At 39.4% G+C, this 21769-nt stretch overlaps 2 protein-coding genes, 1 long non-coding RNA gene and 1 pseudogene across 4 annotated transcripts; 2 read left to right on the top strand and 2 right to left on the bottom strand.

Moving 5' to 3' along the window:
* Nucleotides 1-3674: 3674 nt before the first annotated feature.
* LOC121798640 lies at nt 3675-7992 on the top strand (annotated as a pseudogene).
* Nucleotides 7993-8130: 138 nt separating this feature from the next.
* Nucleotides 8131-14777, bottom strand: LOC121798641 (cellulose synthase A catalytic subunit 7 [UDP-forming]-like). The gene is made up of 12 exons (XM_042197739.1): nt 14631-14777; nt 14340-14553; nt 14143-14231; nt 11983-12061; nt 11751-11904; nt 11035-11647; nt 10825-10962; nt 10565-10690; nt 10256-10468; nt 9597-10115; nt 9076-9426; nt 8131-8913 (listed from the first exon to the last, which is right to left on the bottom strand). The coding sequence occupies exons 1-12, from the start codon at nt 14667-14669 to the stop codon at nt 8332-8334; spliced, it is 3117 nt and encodes a 1038-aa protein (XP_042053673.1). The 5' UTR covers nt 14670-14777; the 3' UTR covers nt 8131-8331.
* Nucleotides 14778-15559: 782 nt separating this feature from the next.
* On the bottom strand, nt 15560-21460 carry LOC121798642 (protein PHOSPHATE STARVATION RESPONSE 1-like). Its single transcript, XM_042197740.1, has 8 exons — nt 21215-21460; nt 19309-20019; nt 19010-19217; nt 18849-18925; nt 18724-18763; nt 18005-18059; nt 16600-16669; nt 15560-16294 (listed from the first exon to the last, which is right to left on the bottom strand). Exons 2-8 carry the CDS (start codon nt 19948-19950, stop codon nt 15944-15946), a joined length of 1443 nt encoding a protein of 480 aa, XP_042053674.1. The 5' UTR covers nt 19951-20019; nt 21215-21460; the 3' UTR covers nt 15560-15943.
* Nucleotides 16112-18065, top strand: LOC121798643. Of its 2 annotated transcripts, XR_006050080.1 has the most exons (3): nt 16112-16249; nt 16540-16718; nt 17598-18065. It is a non-coding gene; the product is annotated as an uncharacterized LOC121798643 (long non-coding RNA). The 2 variants fall into 2 exon arrangements; XR_006050079.1 differs by having other exon boundaries at nt 16540-18065.
* Nucleotides 21461-21769: the final 309 nt, after the last annotated feature.

A 21769-nucleotide genomic window follows, 5' to 3' on the forward strand; every position in this document is an offset into this window, starting at 1 on the left:
ATTCACAGCATCAACCATAGTTTCACCCAGCAAATAATACAGGCTATTCTTTCTTTGAGCCTCCAATACAGTTCTGGAGCCCTTTGTTACTCTGAGGATCCCATTACCAGAATCAAACTTGTATCCCTTTGATTCCAACATTCCAAGAGAGATGAGATTTCTCTTGATTTGAGGTATGAACCTGACCTCTGTGAGAGTCTTCACACTCCCATCCCTCACCCTCAATTTGATATTCCCAATTCCCTTGACATTACATATTTGGTCATTACCTAGCATCACTGAACCTTCCCAAGCTGATAATTCTTGAAACCAAGACTTGTGGGAACAAATGTGGAAGGAGCAGCCAGAGTCCATGATCCAGCACTCCTCAATCTTGGCTCCCGAGTGTATATTCAAAGCCTCATTATTTTCCACTTCTTGAGCCAAATCAGCAGTCTCTGCATTCCCAGCCTTTTCTTGTTCTTGTTTTTTCTTCCAAGCAAAACAATGCTTCTTCAAATGGCCCGGTTTCTTGCAGTAGTGACAGCTTCTTTTCTCCTTCCATCCCCCACCTTCTTCCTTTTTCTGGAACTTCTTTTTGGAGCCCTTCTTGATCTGATTATTCTTCAAGTACAGGCTCTCAGCCACTGGGTCAGATTGCTTAATGTCAGCCCTCTGCGATTCTTTCGTCTTTAATGCAGAGTGTATTTCCTCATAGGTAACTTTAGCCTCTCTCCCAAGAAGCACTGCATCCTTGAAGTGCTCATAACTCTTGGGCAGGGAATTGAGCAACATTAAGGCCTTATCTTCATCCTTAATCACCTCATCAATGTTTTCGAGATCATCTATGCATTTCCCAAACTCCTCAAGCTGTTCAGTAATGCTCTTTCCATCTGAAAACTTGAAGGCAAGAAGCTTCTGCTTCAAATGTAGCCGATTCGCTAGAGACTTAGTCATATACAATGACTCAAGTTTTGTCCAAACCCCTGCAGCCGTCTCTTCTTTGGATACTTCCCTCAGCACCCTGTCTGTAAGATTTAAGATCAGGGTGCTATTGGCCTTGTATTGCATGTCTTGAAGTCTCCCATTCTCCTTTTCATCGGCCTCAGATTTTTCTTTGGCATCATTGCCATCTTTCAAGACATCCCATAGACCTTGCTGCATCAAGATAGCCTTCATCTTCAACCTCCATAGCCCAAAGTCGTTTCTGCCGGTGAACTTCTCCACCTCGAACTTGGCCGTGGACATTTCTCGAACAAATGGTGGGCAATCGCCAAGATCGGCTCAAATAACAAATCTCCCGGACTTCTACTCGCCCAGAAAACCAACCAAGAAAACGTCTTCAACGTTTCCCACAGACGGCGCCACTTGTTGGGTCGTGATGCCTCCGATCTCACACTCACTCAATACGAGAAAATAAAGCACACAACGATGTAACGTGGTTCGGTGATAAACCACCTACGTCCACGGAGAAGATGACCGGAATCTTATTGATGAACAACTCTCAAATACAATGAACTCATACGCACAATTCAATCACTCCAAACTAATCGCAAGCTAGAGCAATAATCTCCTAATTGTGTATGTGTATTGTGTATTCTCCCTCTGCTTTACAACTGAACACCTATCGAGCTATATATGTGAGATAAAGAAGAAAACAACTTAACTAACTTCATTTCCCAAAGTTAGTTATAACCGCCAATTTCCAACTGCTAGTTCCAGCTCCCAAAAATCGAGCTTCCTCTGCTTCCTTTCTTGATCCCTTCCTTGAGCTTCAACGGCTCTATCACTCGATCAAATCTCCACCTTGCTGTGAAAGCTGAGTTATGCAAGAATGATAGTTTGATGATGCAAGAATGATAGTTTGCATGGACACACATTCACAGAATCACTTGATAGTAAAACATAACTTAGATAATAAGACGATTTTCAGTGATCCAATGATTCAGATATTTAGGTCATTATTAAATTAATTGAGTAAACTATTATTGATCTATCTTTTAGAAATAATTTTTTTTAAAAAAGGATGAAGAACAAACCACCAATATTTTTTTGACAATCAAATAGTAGTACATAAATGTGTTGCGTATGCATGATGATTTTGTAATTAGTTTCCAAGAGCTGCCGAAACTTTTCACAAATCAACAAATTTCTGGTGCTAATTAGTTTTATGGAACTGATTTACTTTTTGTCATTTTATTGAGTTTGTTGAGATACTACCAACCAGAACTATATACCATAGGTACTCACCCAAGAGTTTCAGTGTAAACACAATTTAACCATATATTATTACTTACCAATTCCTGATTTATCTCGTTAGTAACTCGATTATCTAATTAATTAGTCATGATATTCAAACTTCAAGGTAGTTACCTAACCTTAAATGTTGCAATAAGACTATGGTTTTGGTCTTATTTAAAGGCAGTTTTTCAATGGGCAAGGGAAGACTTGGACTGTATTTCTTTCTTTCATTTCCGACCATTTTCTCTCCTTTATTAATTTCCTTCCTTTATTTCCCTTTTAGATCTATTTTATTTTAGTGCAAGTGAATATAAAACTAGCTGCTATAGCAATTTCTCTATACGACAATTATTTGAAAGTGAGTTTCCAGGAAAAAAGTTTCTAAATTCAAGCTGTAATTGATGTGGCACAGTGATGGGATGATTTTGAAATTCACAATTTGGTAGGCTAAAAACCAATTCAATTACTAAATACAGTATATGGTTAAATATATACTTCATCTGTTCCATAGTAATAGAGTCATTTTGTCATTTTGGTACGTTCCATAGTAATAGAGTCATTTCTCTTTTTAATAAAAGTCAACACATTTCTCCACACCTACTTTACTCTCCCTTACTTTATTCTCTCTTCATCTCTCTACTTTTTCATTTTCCACTTTATTCTCTATTTACTTAACTCACCTAAAACAATTTTCTTAATTTCTGTGTTGAAAAGAAACGCCTCTGTTACTATGGAACGGGGGAAGTACTTAATACGAGCAATATGTAATTAAAGTTTTGTGGTGTTAAGCCATAAAGGGGCCGCTGTCTTGACAACTATCCAAAACCAAAAGTAAGAAATGGAAATCGAAAACAATACAGAAAAGTCAAAAGAAATTAAATATTGCTACAAGACTTATAATAACAAACCAATTCTTACTCATCAATGCAATGCCTCATAGATGAGGCTGATTTCAAATTTTATTTTTAGTCAACTCTTTGCAAACACGGTATACGTATATAGCAACAAACATTACCTTTTTAGGTGGGTGGGTCCATGGATTCTTCACACAGCTAAGAATAAGAAAACAAAACCAAAGCCTGTTTTTCATAAAGAGATTTGATACTTTCATAGAAAAATTTAATATTTATGATCATTGCAGCAAAAAAGGCCATTCCGTCGCCTCGGCGGCCCTCACACTCCGGCCCGACATCATGTGAGAGGTTCAATCAGGGTACGCAGTAGCCCATTAAGGGGAAGGCCTTAACCCACTGGGGCCAGAAGCCCATCTCCCAAGGCCTCACACTTGTGCCTGAGAGATGGAAACAGCTATACGACAGTAGTGGGATTCGAACTCAGGCTCATTGCAGCAAAATCTGCCCCTCCGTTGCCAACTGCGCTACGCCCCTGTTCCATAGTAATATATACTCCCTCTGTTCAATATAGTATATGGTTAAATATATACTCCCTCTGGTTAAATATATACTCCCTCTATTCCATAGTAATAGAGTCATTTTGTCATTTTAGTACGTTCCATAGTAATAGAGTCATTTCCCTTTTTAGTAAAAGTCAACCCATTTCTCCGTTGCCAAATGAAGAGAAAAGGCTTGTATTCTACTTGATACTACAGAGATAGTGACGCTCATAGTCTGAACATGATCATAAATATTAAGTAGCCTTTTCACTTCATTTGTTACAGTGAAACTAAGTAGAAAGGCATAAATAGGCAAATGAAGCAGAAGAGTGCATAGACAAAAAACATCAGCCATGAAAACATCATATCTTTTCCTTACATATCTTTCTCTCATGGCATTGTGTCAGAGTCCTTCAAGAGCAGCCACTACTGAAGCAGAGGCTTTGATGAGATGGAAATCCAGCCTATCATCATCTGCTTCTCTCTGAGTCATGGTCCCTCGACAACATCACCAACCACTGCAGATGGATTGGCATTCGCTGCAACGACGGGGGATCTGTTTCCGGGATTGATCTCCCCGGTGCAGACCTTGCAGGGACATTGGACCTGTTCAATTTCACTGCATTGCTGAATATCACCACTTTCAACCTTAATGGGAATGCTCTCAACGGCTCCATACCAGCTGCTGTTGGCAGCCTCACAAGGCTCACTCTCTTGGACCTCTCCAGCAATATGTTTGACGGGGCCATTCCAGCAGAGATCGGCCACTTGACAGAGCTTCGATACCTGAGCTTCTCCAACAACTATATGGTTGGAGCAATCCCATTTCAGATTGGCAATCTGAGGAAGGTTAGCTTCTTGGATTTGGGCTCCAATTACTTTAAAAATTCTGACTGGTCTAGATTTCCCACTTTCCCTTTCCTCACCCACCTTAATCTTTACTACAATGTACTCACCTTAGAATTCCCACACTTCATAACCACCTGTCTCAACCTTACTTTCCTTGATTTGTCTCTAAACAACTTCACAGGCCAAATTCCTGAATCATTTTTCACCAATTTGGTCAAACTTGAATATCTTAACTTCAGCACTAATTCTTTCCAAGGGCCCCTCTCACCAAATATCACTAACCTCTCCAAGTTGAAGGATCTTCGCCTCGCCAACAACTTCTTCTCTGGCAACATTCTTGATTCAGTAAGCCTCATTCCAAGCCTGCAGACTCTGGAGCTGTTCAATAATTCGTTTATAGGAGAAATCCCTCCTTCTATAGGCCTAGTCACAAATCTCCAAACTCTAGATCTTCGAATGAACAGCTTCAACTCCTCAATTCCCCGGGAGCTCGGCCTGTGTAACAAGCTGACCTACTTAGCTCTAGCCGATAATTCATTCTCGGGGCCATTGCCACCAACCTTATCAAATCTGATCAATTTAACTGATTTGGGACTATCTGATAATAGCCTGACTGATGAAATATTGCGCCGTTTCATCAAAAGTTGGATCAAACTAATCTCACTGCAAATTCAAGCCAATCAATTCTGTGGGGAACTTCCATCAGAGATAGGCCTGCTCACAAACCTCAAGTATCTGTTTCTCTATAACAACTCTTTTTCAGGCTCAATCCCACAAGAGATAGGAAACCTACAAAATTTGTTGGGGCTGGACCTTTCAACTAATAACTTTTCAGGTGAAATACCTCCAACAATTGGAAAACTCACAAATCTCCAAATCATAAAACTTTTCGCAAACAATCTGACCGGAACCATCCCCCCCATTGGAGATCTAATGTTCCTAGACACTCTTGATATCAGCTCCAACCGATTGAGCGGGGAGTTGTCTCCATCCATATCGAGCCTTGGCAATCTCACGACTCTAAAGTTGTTCGGAAACAACCTCTCAGGCCGCCTCCCGCGGGACCTGGGTAAAAACAGTCCCCTTTTGTCCAATGTTAGCCTTTCGTTCAACAGCTTCTCTGGGGAGTTGCCCTCAGATTTATGCAGTGGCTTTGCCATTGAAGAATTAACAGCCACCGGAAACAGGTTTTCAGGGCCACTTCCAGAGTGCTTGAAGAACTGCTCAGGCTAAAGTAGAGTGCGGCTGGAAGGCAACCAATTATCTGGAGATATTTCAGAGGCTTTTGGAATCCATTCAAAGTTAGATATCCTTTCTCTCAGCAGAAACCAATTTACTGGCCAACTTACACCAAAGTGGGGACTGTATCAGAAGCTCACAAACATTCAGTTCGACCACAACAGAATCTCCGGAGTGATCCCAGCTGAGATGGGAAACTTTACTCAGCTGCACGTTCTTGCCTTGGATTCAAACCAAATCACAGGTGAAATCCCTGCTGAACTGGGAATGCTTGGGGAGCTGATAGCTTTGAATCTGAGCAACAACGCCTTGAGTGGAGAAATCCCTCAAACTGTTGGCCAATTGACAAGGCTCCTGCGTCTTGATTTATCAGGAAATAAACTCACAGGAGGCATCCCAGCTGCGCTTGGGAATTGCGAAAGATTGCTGAGCTTGAGCTTGAGAAATAACTTCATTTCATCCCATTCCAACTTGGCGGGCTGACGAGCTTACAAGTGCTGCTGGATATCAGTAACAACTCAGTTTCTGGGACGATACCACCTTCCTTGGGAAAGCTTACCTCTTTGGAAATTCTCAACGTGTCTCACAACAATCTTTCAGGGAGAATTCAAGCAGAATTGTCGGGAATGGTCAGTCTGATAACGTTTGATTTCTCCTACAACAATTTGTCTGGTCCAATCCCCACTGGTGGTGCTTTTAGGGAAGCACCTGCAGGAGCATTCGAAGGAAACACTGGTTTGTGTGGAGCTGCACAAGGCTTAACATTTTGTGATGAAAACTCACCAACTCGAAATAGGACAAAGATTCTTGCTGCTATCATTGGTTCAGTTGTTAGCCTAGTCGTTTTGGCAACCACCATTGCTGTATGTCTCATCCTTCGGAGGAAAGCCAAGAAAGATGACCAAGAAAGCAAGGGCAGTGCCACATACGAATATTCTGAGTCACTCATTTGGGAGAGAGATGGCAAACTGACATTTGGAGAACTTGTGAGGGCAACTGAAGATTTTGACGAAAAATACTGCATTGGAAGAGGAGGATTTGGAAGCGTCTACAGAGCTGAACTGGATGCTGGACAGGTTGTAGCAGTCAAAAGGCTCAACGTATCAGAGCCAAGTGATACCCCTCCGATAAATCGCAAGGCTTTTGAGAATGAAATTCGAACACTGACAGAAGTGCGACACAGGAACATAATCAAGCTCTATGGGTACTGCTCCAAGGAAGGTTCGATGTACTTGGTCTATGAGTATGTCGAGAGAGGTAGCTTCAGGAATGTTCTGTGTAATGATGAGAACATCACGGAACTAAGCTGGGCAACGAGGGTGAAGATTGTTCAAGGAGTGGCACATGCGCTTGCTTACTTGCACTATGACTGCTCCCCTCCCATTGTACACCGTGATGTATCAAGCAGCAACATTTTACTGGAGTTCGACTTGGAGGCAAAACTCTCGGATTTTGGTACAGCAAAATTGCTGGCCTCGGACTCATCAAATTGGACGACAGCAGCTGGCTCTTATGGTTACATGGCACCAGGTATGACTTATCCTCACTTCAGAACTCGATCCATTATGAACCTGCACCATATATTTTTAATCACAAGTCATTTCCTTGTTCAGAGCTAGCACTTACCATGAAGGTCACAGAGAAATCAGATGTATACAGCTTTGGAGTGGTGGCTTTAGAGGTAATGATGGGAAGACATCCAGGGGAGCTCATATCTTCACTATCAGAAAAAGCAGCAATGGATGGCAATCCAGAACTATTTCTGAAGGTCTTGATTGACCAGCGGCTTTCACCTCCCACTGGAATAATGGCAGAGGAAGTGGTTTTTGTAGTAACTATTGCATTGTCATGCATAAGGGCCGCCCCAGAGTTGCGGCCAAACATGCGTTCTGTTGCACAGGATCTGTCAGCTCATACACAGGCATACTTACCAGAGCCTCTAGGAACAATAAAAGTCAGCAAACTGTCAAGTAACTCAAAATAGTGGATATTATGTAATCTAGAACTGTACAAGAATAAGTTTTTAAGTGCCACCCAGATATATCAAGAACTGTTGATAGAAGATAGAAAGAAAAACAAAGAGTACAAAGAAGTCAACAAAGAGAACAACTTTTGGCTCAAGAAATGAGAGAATCATACCAACTTTTTTTAATTGCATCCCAAGGCAATATGCCTTCTATAGGAAGATAAAAACTCCTGTTTTCCTATATGAGAGACATATATAGGAAGACATATGTAACGTTTTGTATCATCCAAGCCAATACAATGTAGTCTTTAAGCAATTCCTCTCTTTAATTTCAGTATTTATTTTCCAAATTAGATTCTATTTTATGACGTGTAAGACGAATAAGATACAACTGATTTACTGAAGAAGACAACCAAAAGAAACTCTAAATCAGAATTATGAGATAATTTTGTGAAACTATGAGTAAGAATGGAGCAATAGTTGCATTAAAATCCAGCATTGAAGTAGATGAAATTGACAATTGATTTACATCATCCAAGGAGTAAAAAATGGGAAGATGTGAAACACTTCTTCTCGGAGATCAAAGCATATTGGTTTCACTAATGTTGATGACACAACGAGCAAAAAGGATGAGAGTAATAGGACAGCTTGTTGTATGATGGGGCTAGCAATCCACCCCACATTGTTTGAGGATGGGGCCAGTTTGTTTGGGCAAGAAAGGATCGATTCGGACCCAAACAAGGGAGAAGATTGAAGCTAGAAGAATTGACCAAAGAACCACGATCGTCGGAGTCCTGTTTTGCCTTCCCATCAATCCCTTGAGGAATGGGTAGAGATGAACAATAACCCAAAAGGCAAAGAAGAGCTTCCCAAAGAGAGGACCCCATGAGCCATAGCCGTTGTTAATCGCACCAGAAATTCCCGCCACTACACCAACTATATTTATGATGATTAACGTTGTTGGTGGAATAAGAAGAGTTGTCCATTTGAAGAGGTAGAGCTCCCCGAACTCAGAATCATCTGCTGTTTTTGATGTGACTGTGAAGTTTGTATCAACTCCTGCAAGGACCTTGAGAAGACCTTGGAAAACTGCAAAGAGATGAGCTGAGACACCACCAATGACCCAAAATTGTTCATTGCGCCACCAATCCTCAATGCTAACTCCACTCCATCGGAGCTCAAGTACACCTGTTGCTATGATGGACATAAAAAGTGCAATAAACCATATGCTGGCCAGGTTGTTCAGCTGCATGAAGTATAAAGAACATATCAGCAACAGTCTCCGTTACCAATAACAAAAGCTTTATGCTCTAAGTACAAATTTTTAGGTATGAATTCCAAAAAAATTTAACAAATCAAGTAATTTAAATATATTGTGATGTGATTTTTTGAGGTTGATGATACTTACAGTTGGAACAATAAATTTTCCAGTAAGGAGACACACTGCTGGCAGTGTACAGTAGGCCACTAGAGCAATGGAAGTGAATGGGTACACGATGGTGTTGATATAAGCAAGCCTTTCAAGCCATTTGAGCTTTCCTCCATAACCATACCAAAGTGGACAATGACGACTAAGAAAGATTTCAACAGAACCAAGAGCCCATCTAAGAACTTGGTGCAACCTATCGGACAGATTGATTGGAGCTGATCCCTTGAAAGCCGCTCTCTTGGGTGTGCAGTACACAGACCTCCATCCTCTACAGTGCATTTTGAATCCTGTCAAAATGTCTTCCGTAATCGAACCATAAATCCATCCAAGCTGTTGATCAGACGAGTTTAAAAGGTATTATTAACATGTAGATATAAGCGCAGTTTAAAATTAACATTACAGCAATGGTGCAGGCAATAGGTTTCACTGAAGTATCAAGTAAAATAAAGTTCATTGACTCCACCAGAATGACCTTGCAATGGCTTAGTGTTTCGACTTACCTCTTTACCCCATTCAGTTTTTTCTTCATACCCACAACTAATAACATGAATGGCTTCTTTGATGAGTGCAGTTGGGCTACTCCCCTCAGGCCGACCACCGTCCTCCATTAGAGTCGATGCGATGAAAACTGGTGACATTCCAAACCTTTTCTCAAAATTCTTTTGGGACATAAGTGATGATTTTTCCAAGTCATCATATCCTTCAAAACCTTCTTCGATTTCCTCAAGATCAAAAGCTGGACCAGATGCTTTCCTTGTGTACTGTTTACCCATCATTTTCTTCTTCTTGTTATACAGTCCTCCCAGACCAAGCAGAGCCTTAAGTCCCTTCTTCTTAGACTTTGGCTTCCGTGATCCACCACAACAGCAGCAGCACCATTTTGGCCAACAGTCACAAGTCATCTTGGCCCGCTTCTCAGATGCTGGTGGGTCATAGCCATACAATGCCTGCCTGTTAAAGACACACCCAGTTCCAACATATACAGGTCCTTGGATGCCATCAAGGCCTTTCATGTTGATCTGTAAAATGGCATTTTGTAGTATCAGAATTTAGATGTTCAGATCAAAAACAATATGGATTAAGAAAAAAGTGAGTGCAAATGTAGTTCTTATTAACATTCAAAATGCATGAAAATGCCACTATATACTACACAACTTACATCAAAGAAGACAACATTGCGGTTAGCATATCTATCATGGCGATCAATTCCATCAAACCTCTGTGGAAATTGGACATAGCAGAGCTTCTTCCCAACTTGGGGATCCATCAAAAAGCACATAGCTTCCCGGACAGCCTTGCTGTTGTTGACGTAGTGATCACAATCCAAGTTCAACATGAATGGTGCATTAGTAAGCACTGCAGAAACTCGAATCTGTTGGTTGCGCATATAAAAGTTCCCAAACGTCAGCCACATGAATGTCGCACTAAGTGAAAACTGCAGCGAGATGTTTGTATAGCTGCCACTTACCAGTGCATTCATTGCCCCAGCCTTCTTGTGGTGCTGATAGCCTGGGCGTTTCTCACGTGACACATACACTAGCCGTGGTAGTTCCTTGCCTTCGATATCAAGTGCACCTTCAGCTCCCAAATAGACCTGCAACAGAAAAAGCTTCTCTGTCACTTACACTATACCAGGATCACAAGAATTCCCAATTATAAATCAACCAGTTGATATAGAACATAAGCATCATTCCAGGATACATTTATTTCATAACAGTAGGTTTGTACCTGAATCATGCCAGGGTGATCACGAGTGTTGTTCCCTGGCCATGGCGTGCCATCTTGCATAACCCATCCTTCTTCTGGTTTCTTCTGAGCCTTAGACACCAAGGCATTTATTCTTACTTTGAACTCTTCATATTCTCTCTGAAACAGTTAAACACACATGAAGACCGATCCATCAAATGATAAGAGAAGACACAAATTTGCATGACTTACCTTCATGGCCCTACGATCCTTCACAAAAGTAGGTTGAACCTTATCCTTGAGGTAGTCAATCTTTTCGGAGAAGTAGAACTCAGGTGCCCTTGGCTCAATGCTATACTTCTTGCAGAAGGGCACCCATCTCCTCGCGAACTCAGCAGTCTCAGCCAATGCGTCAAACAGAAGCATGGATGCGCCATCATCAGACACATAGCAACTCACCTTCTCCACCGGATAGTCAACAGACAAGATTGAAAGCACGGTGTTTGCTGTTATAATGGGAGGCTCCTTAAGAGGATCCACTGAACTGACAAAGAAATCAACCGGGAGGAGCTTGCTAGGCTCTCCCTCACGCTCAAACCTCAAGGCGAGGCGATCGAGGTAGGTCTCCCGGGTAATAGGGAGCCATTTAGGGAATTGATCAAGAATCCAAGACACACCAAACCATATCTCACAGATCACAGATATAAGCCACAGGGGGAATGCATCATAAGCTGGGGTCAAGATTCTAAAATGGAAGAAGAAACACAGGATGACCAAACGTATAACGATCACAATGCGGTAGGGGCTGATTAGCCGTGAAGGAATTGGGACTTTCCGCCATAACGGTTGGCGAGCTTCAGCCACACTGATTGAGAAATAACAAACAATTGGCAAATATATCAGAATTTGAGCATAAAAAAGTAGTAATAATTCGACTCGAAACAATAAATAGGTTTAAAAATCAATACCGAAAGTAATCGTCATCGTCTTGATCATTTCCTCCATCTTCAGGTTTGGTAACGAGGCCTCTCTTCTCTTGTCTGGTCTTCCATTTCTCCACCCTCTCCTTCCATTCCTCAGGGGTGTAAGCTTCCTTTTCACCGTCGAAATCTTTCCTTGTAACTGTATACGTATAGTATACATGTGCTCAGCAAATTAATGCAGCGATTCTGGGGAAAAGGGGTTTTTAAGTATAATTACCGCTCCCTGCGATGGAAGGAATGGCTCCTCCATTGATATGAATTTCGTGGTGACTGTAATCGCCATTAACATTATGTTTCTGTGATTGCAAAATGTTATTGATCCGCTACGAAATTACTTCTGCCATCTCTATTTTAGAATTTTCTTATTTTTAACTGTTTAATTTCTGTTAAGGGTGTGTTTGGGAGCATGGAATTGGAGGTGTAGAATTGGAATTGGAGCCTTCAATTCCAAATTGTTTGGCACCACAAATCGTTTGGCATCACAATTCCAAATCTTTCAATTCCACAATTTGAATTTCATATCAAAAGTAGCAAATTTGAATTCTAAATAGTCATAAAATTAAATAAATTCACTATATATCCACAACACACACTACACATATTTCACACACTACACAAACTCCACACACTTCACACACTACACACATTTCACACACTACATACATTTCACACACTACACACATTTCACACACTTCACACATTTCACACACTACACGCACTTCACACATTTCACACACTGTACACAATTCACGCACTACACGCATTTCACACATTTCACACACTGCACACATTTCACGCACTGCACACATTTCACACACTACACACATTTCACACACTACATGCACTACACGCACTACACGCATTTCACACATTTCACACACTGCACACATTTCACGCACTGCACACATTTCACACACTACACACATTTCACACACTACATGCACTACACGCACTACACACTACACACATATCATACATTTCACACACTACACAAACTCTACACATTTCACACACTACACACATTTCACACACTTCACACACTACACACATTTCACACACTACATGCATCTCAAGCATCTAATTTTTGAATTTTTTTTTGTTTTTAGATTTTTTTCAATCCGAACCAAACCAACTCGAAAAATTAAAATTTTCAAAAAGTTTAAACTGAAGTAACCAAAAACCTAAAAAATTGAACGAAATTTGAATTTCAGCTTGTGATAGTGTGTGTATAGTGTGTTATTTTATGTATAATGTGTGTATTTTGTGTAAAATGTGTGTAGTGTGTGTTTTGTGTGTAATGTGTGTAGTATGTATACTTTGAGTATAGTGCATGTAATATGTTTATTTTATGCGTAGCATGTGTGAAGAGTGTGCAATGTGTGAAGTTTTTTTTTGTATAGTGTGTGAACAATGTGTATTTTGTTTATAGTGTATGCAATGTGTGTAGTGTGTATATTGTGTGCAGTGTGTGTATTTTGTGTAGAGTGTGAATTGTGTGTATTTTTTGTATGGTGTGTGCAGTGTGTACTTTTTGAAAATTTTAATTTTTCGATATGGTTCATGCGGATCGAAAATAATCTAAAAACAAAAAAATTTCCAAAAATTGGATGCTTGAAATATGTGAAAGGTTGAAGTGTGAGAAATGCATGTAGTGTGTGTTATGTGGGAAATGCGTGTAGTGTGTGAAATGTGTGTAGTGCGTGAAGTGTGTGAAATGTGTGTAATGCGTGTAGTGTGCGAGATGTGTGTAGTGTGTGAAATGTGTGTAGTGTGTGCAGTGCGTGAAGTGTGTGAAATGTGGGAAATGTGTGTAATTTGTGTAGTGTGTGAAATACGTGTAGTGTGTGAAGTATGTGAAATGTGTGTAATTTGTGTAGTGTGTGTATTTTGTGTAATGTGAGTATATTTTGTATATAGTGTGTATGCATAAATTCTTCAAATTCAATTCCATATCAATTACTTCATTTTATCAAACATATGATTTGGAATTGAATTAGAATTGAATTCCATCCAATTCAATTCCATAGAATTTGAATTCCAATTCAATTCCAATTTTGTGTTCCAAATGCAGCCTTATGTATCTTTTTGAAATTTTCTGAACCAATAAACACCGAAGATTAGAAGTAAAATTTAAGAGTTTTTTTGTTTTTAGAAATCTTATAAAAACATGTAATCGACAAAAAAAAGATGCATTAGTACTATCTCTTCAATTTGAAGAATAGAATGACGTATCTGAATTTATTGTTAAAAAACCAAGTAAAAAGGGATGTTGTTAGACGTATTTTCTCTCTTCAATCTTTGTATACTAATGAAAGCTGAAACTCATTTACAAATAATTAGCGTTATAGAAATGAAATGCAAAGTGAGAATGAATTACCGAAGGTTGATGGGTGGGATTCTTGAGCTGGAAATCATCTTCAAAGTCATCCTCAGCATCGTCTTCATCACCTTCAACCCGACGACAACCTAACGATTGGGTTTAATATTTAGATCCAAACATGAATCATCATAAATTATTAAGTTTCATTAAATATGAATTTGATTCGATCTTGACTGGATGAAACACAGACGAACCTTTGTGGCGCTTGTAGCGCGTGTGGCACTGAGGGCAGCTCTGCTGTCCCTCAGCCCTCTCGTAGTCGTAGCAAGGCTGGCAAACCGGAAATCCACAAACATGGCACGCGACAAACATCTCCCCATTCTCCTTCAAATCTATCTCATCTCCGCATATATTACAAGTTTTGCTTTTCAACGTCGCGTTTGCATGAGTTTGAACCACACCATCGTCCTGTTATGCATGCATATTAGCATCACCCCCCAAAAAAAGGATGCTGAAGAATAAGAAGAAGAAAGAAAGCGAGTTACCTCGTGGCGGCCATGGGAGCCAGTGTAGAGGCCAGCCATGGCTAGAAATGAAACAAGTTGTGAGATGGGATGGGGAGGGATTGAAGTGAGAGTATTCAAGAAATATATATTCCTATTTTCACAATGGGGAGAATGCTGAGTGTGTGTACGTACCAGCTTCTTGGTGGGGAGTCGGCATTGGTTGGAAGATAAGTTAGGTGTGTGTGTGTGAGAGAGAGAGAAAAGAGAGAGAGAGATTGCTTGCTAATTGCTCTTCTTTCTGTCACTCTGGGAAAGAAACATCATATTCATATTTGCCTCTAAAATATCATGTGACCATCCTTGTAGACTCTTCAACTCAAATGTGTGTTATAGAAATGTATATTTGTATTACACTACACTATTACTGAAATTGAAGTGAGGAATGTGATTAAATAAAAAATATTTATTTAATTCGATTTTTCTCTCTGTTTATTACTAGTATTGTTTTGGTTTAGGCATCAATAACGCCAACTTCTGGATCCCACACCTGATAGCAAGTAGTATCTTATTTTCCTTATGATAGAGATTTTTCTTTATTATTAAGCATAAAATGAAATTCTCCATCACACTACTACTACTACTACCAGCTTTTTTTAATATTCTTTTGAAACCTATTGTGTCAATATTTTATTTCTCTGTTTTTTAAGTTGTTTTGTGGTTGTTGGGCATTTTGCAAGCAACGATTTTCATCTCAAACAAAGCAAAGGTCTCCTACAGTATCTTGAATGACACTCAATATCGGCAACAAACACACACACTATAAGGTTTTTGTTATGTGATTCAAATCAATTGGGCTCTAAACAAATTTCATGCCATAAATCCTTGATTCCAACCTTCCTCCGATATATTGCGTCAGTGTTAGGTTGGATTGACATCATTAATTAAACTCTCATGCCCAAAGACAAAAATTTCTAAGCAAACTCAACTCAACTAACAGAGTTGTCTGGCAGTTGACATGTTCAAAGAAACTTCATATTTACAGAAACCATATTACTAAATCATGGCTTAAAATCACTACGACATAATAAGCTTACACGTCTCAGAGCTCTGAAACATAGTTTGAGTGCCTCCGGCTCCCGAGAAAAATTCCTCATTGCTAGTGTCTGAGGTGAAAAAACTGAAAAATCTACAAGGACCCTCTACGACAATCAGTTTGAGATACCCTCAAAAGTATATTTTGAGACGATGAGGCAATGCACACAAAGCTTCGTTAAACCAGAGAGCTTTCCCCTAGGGACTGGTCTTTTGTTTATCAACTTGGTCCCGCTAGCATCTAGAAGATAACATGGAGCCTAATCGTGCACTTTTGCACGCTTTGATGGTTGCTCCTCAACTTCCGCACTGGAATTCTCAATAACTTCGGTGTTAGACAGTTCTTGTTTCTCTCCCAGTATCTGACTATCTTCTCCTGATCTGGAGGGAATATTAGCCAAGTCACCTCTCGTATTACTTTTATCAGTTTCGACTCCTGTATTATCTTTGGTAGGTGAATTTTGATATGCATTCTTTAACTCTTTGAGAGGGTCCTCGCTGGTAGATGAATCCCCCTTGACCCACTCTGGCCCTGATTTGCACTGCTTCTCAAACATCATCTGAAGGTACTTTCCTTGTTCTTCAATTCGTAGCTGTAGATTTCTCTGGATCTGCAAAAAATAATAACCAGTGTCAGAATAGTACGAGAAGACTAGTATAGCCTCCAGTATATACATATATAGTGACACTTTGCATATTTTATTACACGTCCAATGGATACAGATATACAAAGGCCATATCAGCAATCAGCATTATATTCTGCTTGTTTCCCATTTTCTGAAACTAGCAAATGCATATAGAGTTCGATTAAAGTGTGCCACTAGTTTGGGCATGTTGACGAGGAAATACTACACAGGCTCACTAAGCTGGTGCCTAGCGGTCTCTTGCAAAATTTTCACAAATCAACACGCCATACCTCAAGTTGTTCATGAAGTCTCTTTTGTACTTCCATCTGCAACCGCAGAGCTTCAGTGATCTCAATACCCCTGATCCATAATGTTCATGGAGCACAATAATCAGCCAGAAAACATAAAGGTATAAAGCCTCTCAACATTGATCTAAGGCAGTACATGATTTTTTATAAAATATGTCAATATTTCATGCATTGTGCCAGATCCAGATTGCTTGTAAGTGCTGTCTTAATTTAAATCTTGAAACCAACGCTTGCAATTTATGTGAACAAAAACAAGAATGATTCATAGTTCACAGACTAGTAATCCTCTCGAAACAAAATATGTAAGATCATGAAAGAGGAAAGTAATTTATTTTTAAAATGGTGAGGCTCTCTGGAGTTTGCAGAGTTACTTCCTTTCCATTTTCAGTGATTATTCAGAATATAAAATGAGAACGCCATGTTCTTTGATTGGAGTACCATGTGGAAGAGCTATCTGAAGCTCATGCTGAATCCCTACTGCATTTTTATACATTAATTGTTTGTGGTGGTTCCCTAGTTTTGAATTTTTCTAATGTCCAAAACATATAGTGTTATCCTTTCACAAACTTTAATAGCATAACCAGAATCCTACTTGCAGTCCTGCTGTTACAGGTTAGTCAAATTATTGATACACATCTTCAACTAAACACATAAACCTATAAAGTGATTGAGGTAGGTTTTGTACAAAAGATCAACAGTAATTAAACACAGAATACAAGAGGCATGAGTTGTGGCTTGTGTATGTATAAGGGCAGGGCAACAGTCGTAAATATTTCTCTGAATCTGATGCTATTATACTCTTGACTAGTGTTCTTTAATCTCATATGTGTTCTGTTTTGGGATCCCTCATCCCTCTGTATCTAATTCTATTTGCATTAACAAATATGTCTTCAGTTTGTATAAAAAAAAGTCAGCAGTAGAACTGAATCAAACAAGGGAAAAAATAAAAAATAAAAATAAGATTCATATGGCTATTACAGGTGGACTGCCCTCCCATATGGAAAGGGATTCTAGACCAACTTATATATTGGGGTATACCCTCACCCCTGAACTTATTTCCCCTGTTTTGTGGTTCATAAGAAAACCATACTTCATACTTGGCGGCACAGCTGGATAGCCAGCCAGGAGGCAAGGGTCTGGAAAGGGCAGCATGTGATGGGTACCCTTCTAAATCAATGAAGAGAGCGACCAAGTTTCTAGCCTGTGAATTTGGTGACTAGCCAGCCAGATAAACTTATTCAGTTATTATCAAATAGGGGACTAGCCTGTGAATTTGGTGACTACATACTAATCCAAGTTTCTATTCCCCTCAAGAACAACATGCATTACACAAAAGAAAATATATCCATCTCAGATGTAAGGACCCAACAAAGGGAAGTAAACTTACGTTTTCAAGTCGAGAGATGAAAGTTCTTCAATTGAAGTTTCTCTCTCCAAAGATTCTGCAAGAGAAAGCATGTCTTTTATTTTATGCAAAACTACACAACTGATAATGTGCGAATCGTATGGCGCATCAAGTATACCAGAGGTCTCTTCAACCATTTTAAGGTGACGACAACTTATAAATATGCAACCAAGGAAAAGAAAAAGAACGTAATTAAAAAAAAGTAGGAAAAACTTGTCATGTAACTATGACGCGTTGATGACATAAAACTATGGAATTTTAGTGGTGTGTTGGCCTAGAAATAGAGCGGTTAGTGCAATGGTGCATGAGGCCAAAGGTTACAGGTTCAATTCCACCATGGTGCGGTCTTCAAAATTTTAATGTTGCAATTACCACACATACAGACCCACTAAACATGTCTGCAATTTTTAATTTGTAAGTAATCTATTTGACATGGAGAGAGAAGGCACAAGAAAAACAGAAGGCTAGTATCCACCTATCCATGCCAAGGGATAAGTGCAGCACAGAAAGAAAGCAAAAGTGCATCTAAAACAGTTTGCCAATAAAAATGCATTTGTACGAGCTACATGCATTTATGTTATATAGCAGTAACTGGCAACATAATAATCGAGTACAGCTTTAAAACCCCTTTTTCAAACAAATGAAGAGTGAAGAGTGAAGAGTGAAGAGTGAAGAGATAAATTGCATAACTTGCCACACACCTTCTGTGCTCTCAGGTTTATATCTAGCTGTACGGTACTTCTGCAGTTAACAAACAAATCACACATTTAGCAAAGAACATTCGATTTGTATCATGATAGAAGTAGGTCTACAATAATGTGCATACCTGCAGATGGCTTTTAACATGATAGATTGTCAAGCTCTCAACTTTCATTATTTTCAGGACACCCTTGGGAGTAGCCCCTGCAATCAAAAGTGGAGCAATAGGGTTATTTTCAGACTCATGGATCTGTAAGCATTCTTCGGACGCGAAGCAAGGTCACCTACTTTCGCTTCCACCGAGTTTGTTGACAGCCTCCACAAAGGCCTCATGAAGTTCGGGAGTCCAACGCATGCGCTGCTTGGCTTGAGCTGAGTTTGTGGATGATGATTGCCCAGTAGCACTGCTTATGTCCTTATACGTAGCAATAGGCTGCTGGGATACTTGGGGTAGCATTGGCATACATGTTGACTGATTTGACATTTGACGCAATAACTACGAAAGATAGAAAGAAAGAAGAGGTTAGAGGGGAACAAAAGAGGCAACAAAAAGAGTCATCATTCGTGCATAGATGAATGGTCTAAACCTTTAGCTCTGGATCCACATTACTTGCATCAGCAAGAATCTCATTCCAATCAGATGTCAAAGGATCATTATCAGTAATGAGTTCATCAGCCCAATCTTGCCACTCACCTGGTTTACCAAGATCCTCTGGTGGTACCTCAAGAGCAAAACTGTTGCTACCGTTAGGTTGACTATTCTGAAAATTGAAAAAATCAGGTGGAGCATCTGTACTCCAAGTGTTCATATTATCCCTGTTAGAATGGCTTGATGCAGTCGATTGGAGAAATCCAGAACCAGTAGAATGCTGCACTAAAGTGGCAGAACTGCTATTTATAGATTGGGAAATGAAAGGGGGTTGTGATGGATGTTTTTCTTGTTGCGGAATAGATGAATATTGAAGATCACTAGAAAATCCTGAAGATGAAGAAAACATATGTCCAACAACCCCGTCGCTGGAAGGCAATGGTGAAATGACTGGTGGAGGATGCTGGTTGAAAACCCTCCTCTCCATGGAACCCTGATGGGAGTCAGGAAAGTTGGAGTACTTTCCATCTTCAGAAGTCAAAAGCACAGACAAAGAAGAAGATAAAGCTCCAGATGCCCCACAGTTACCAAGTTGCCCAGCACCTGGTCTTTGAACAGATAAAGCTGGCTTTGTTCCCATTCTTGGTTGATATGATCCTCAAAAAGTTAAATTTACATTATAACAACCAAGCTCAGTTTCTCCAGGCCCCTGTGTAACATAAAACACAAATGCATAGTTTGCAATTAACATTGTGGCTTGTATATGCTAAAACATGTGACAGCAGCAAGGCAAAATTTTTATCACTAGTGAGATAAGGCACAAACTTTCGCATAGATTAAACATCTAATTACATATTGCAGCATAAAACCTACTTCTACAATGGAAAAATGCAATGCAACCATAAGTGAGAATACCTTAACACTGGCATTGATAATGCTCTATATGCTATAGAGAAAAAAGCTTATTATATTTTCACCAGAGCTGTTCTTGGATATTACGAGGATAGAAGCAAGCATAACTTGCTACAAGGTTCACATATAAAAATGGATATGTGCCTGGTTGAATTCTGTCAAAGTCACTCCTATGATAACTCTCATGCATGCAAGTACAATCAGAGTTGTTTTTATATCTGAAGCCATAACACTGTGAGCAGTGTTTCTTCCATGTAATCAACTGAGGCAAACTGAAACATATAGTGTCATGTAATCTTAAAGAACATAACTCTTTAACATAACTAAAAACTAAATCATACATCTTGGTTCTCATAATCAATAGAGGAAGATGTAGAAGCAACCAAGGTCATTTTAAAAACAGCCCCATCATAAAGAAAGTAAGAGTGAATGAAGTCTAACAAATCATTTACTTTTAGCAAAGTGGTATTTTGATCAACCATGCATCACTAAGTTTCTTTGCATCTCATCCCATGGGCTATGTATCTATCGAACAAAAACAATTCCACTGATTGACTGGCTCTTAGAATGTGTGATGTTTTACTACTAGTTTCAATTGCAATTCTTCCGTAGTCAGTCTTGCGCGCTATGAATTTTGCCCCATGAACTTAACCAGCATGCAGAAATCCACCATGCACATTCCATCTTCCCCCATAGATCCCAAAATTCAACTCTTGTCAACTCAAAACACCTTACAAATCAACTTCATATCATAACAATCTCAATAATAAAAAACCAGAAGGCCGTCAAGAAAAACATAATCATAACCCAAAAAACACAAAGGGAAAGAGAGCCTCAATCCACTACCAATTCAGAAACTCCACGCAATAAAAAAGTAAAATAAATGAATAATCTTAAAAATCAACACAAAAATTGACACCCTTCGTGTTTCATAATTAAAATTTCCAGATGAAAAGGTTACGAAAATCGAAGAATAAAGGCGAAGCCCTCACCTAAAACCACAAAGGAGTCATATAACCAAGTGAGCACACAAAGATCTCGCGCGCACCACAAAGATGGCTGAGCTTGCTATAGGCAGACTATAGGTACGTATAGATTTGCTGTGAGCGAGCAGAGGCTTCGATTATAAGGACAAAATCAGGACTTTTCTACCGGGAGTGCTCAACGGTAGAGAAAGAGTGCGCCTTTTTCCTCTCCCTCTCTCTCTCTCTCTCGTCAGATATTTGGTTACGCGCTCTTGAAGCGTCACTCATCCACCCTTTGTTTTTTGCTTATTTTTATAAAATGTTTTAATAATGACAAACTTTTTTATTTATAGCAATATACTGTAAGTCAAGATTTTTTTACTACTCGAAAAATATATATCCAGTATGATCATTTTTTTAAATTCATAAATTTGTTTCTTGGAATTCCTAACATATTAGAAGAAAATAAATTTAGGTTTAACTAAATGTAAGGGGATGTATTATTTATTTTAGGTATGAAACGACTTTAAATCATTGGGTCGATAATTTCCAGTTAGACGGACTCTTTAAATCTGCAAGGGA

This window comes from Salvia splendens, chromosome 4, assembly GCF_004379255.2.
Source record: "Salvia splendens isolate huo1 chromosome 4, SspV2, whole genome shotgun sequence".
Taxonomy (NCBI): domain Eukaryota; kingdom Viridiplantae; phylum Streptophyta; class Magnoliopsida; order Lamiales; family Lamiaceae; genus Salvia; species Salvia splendens.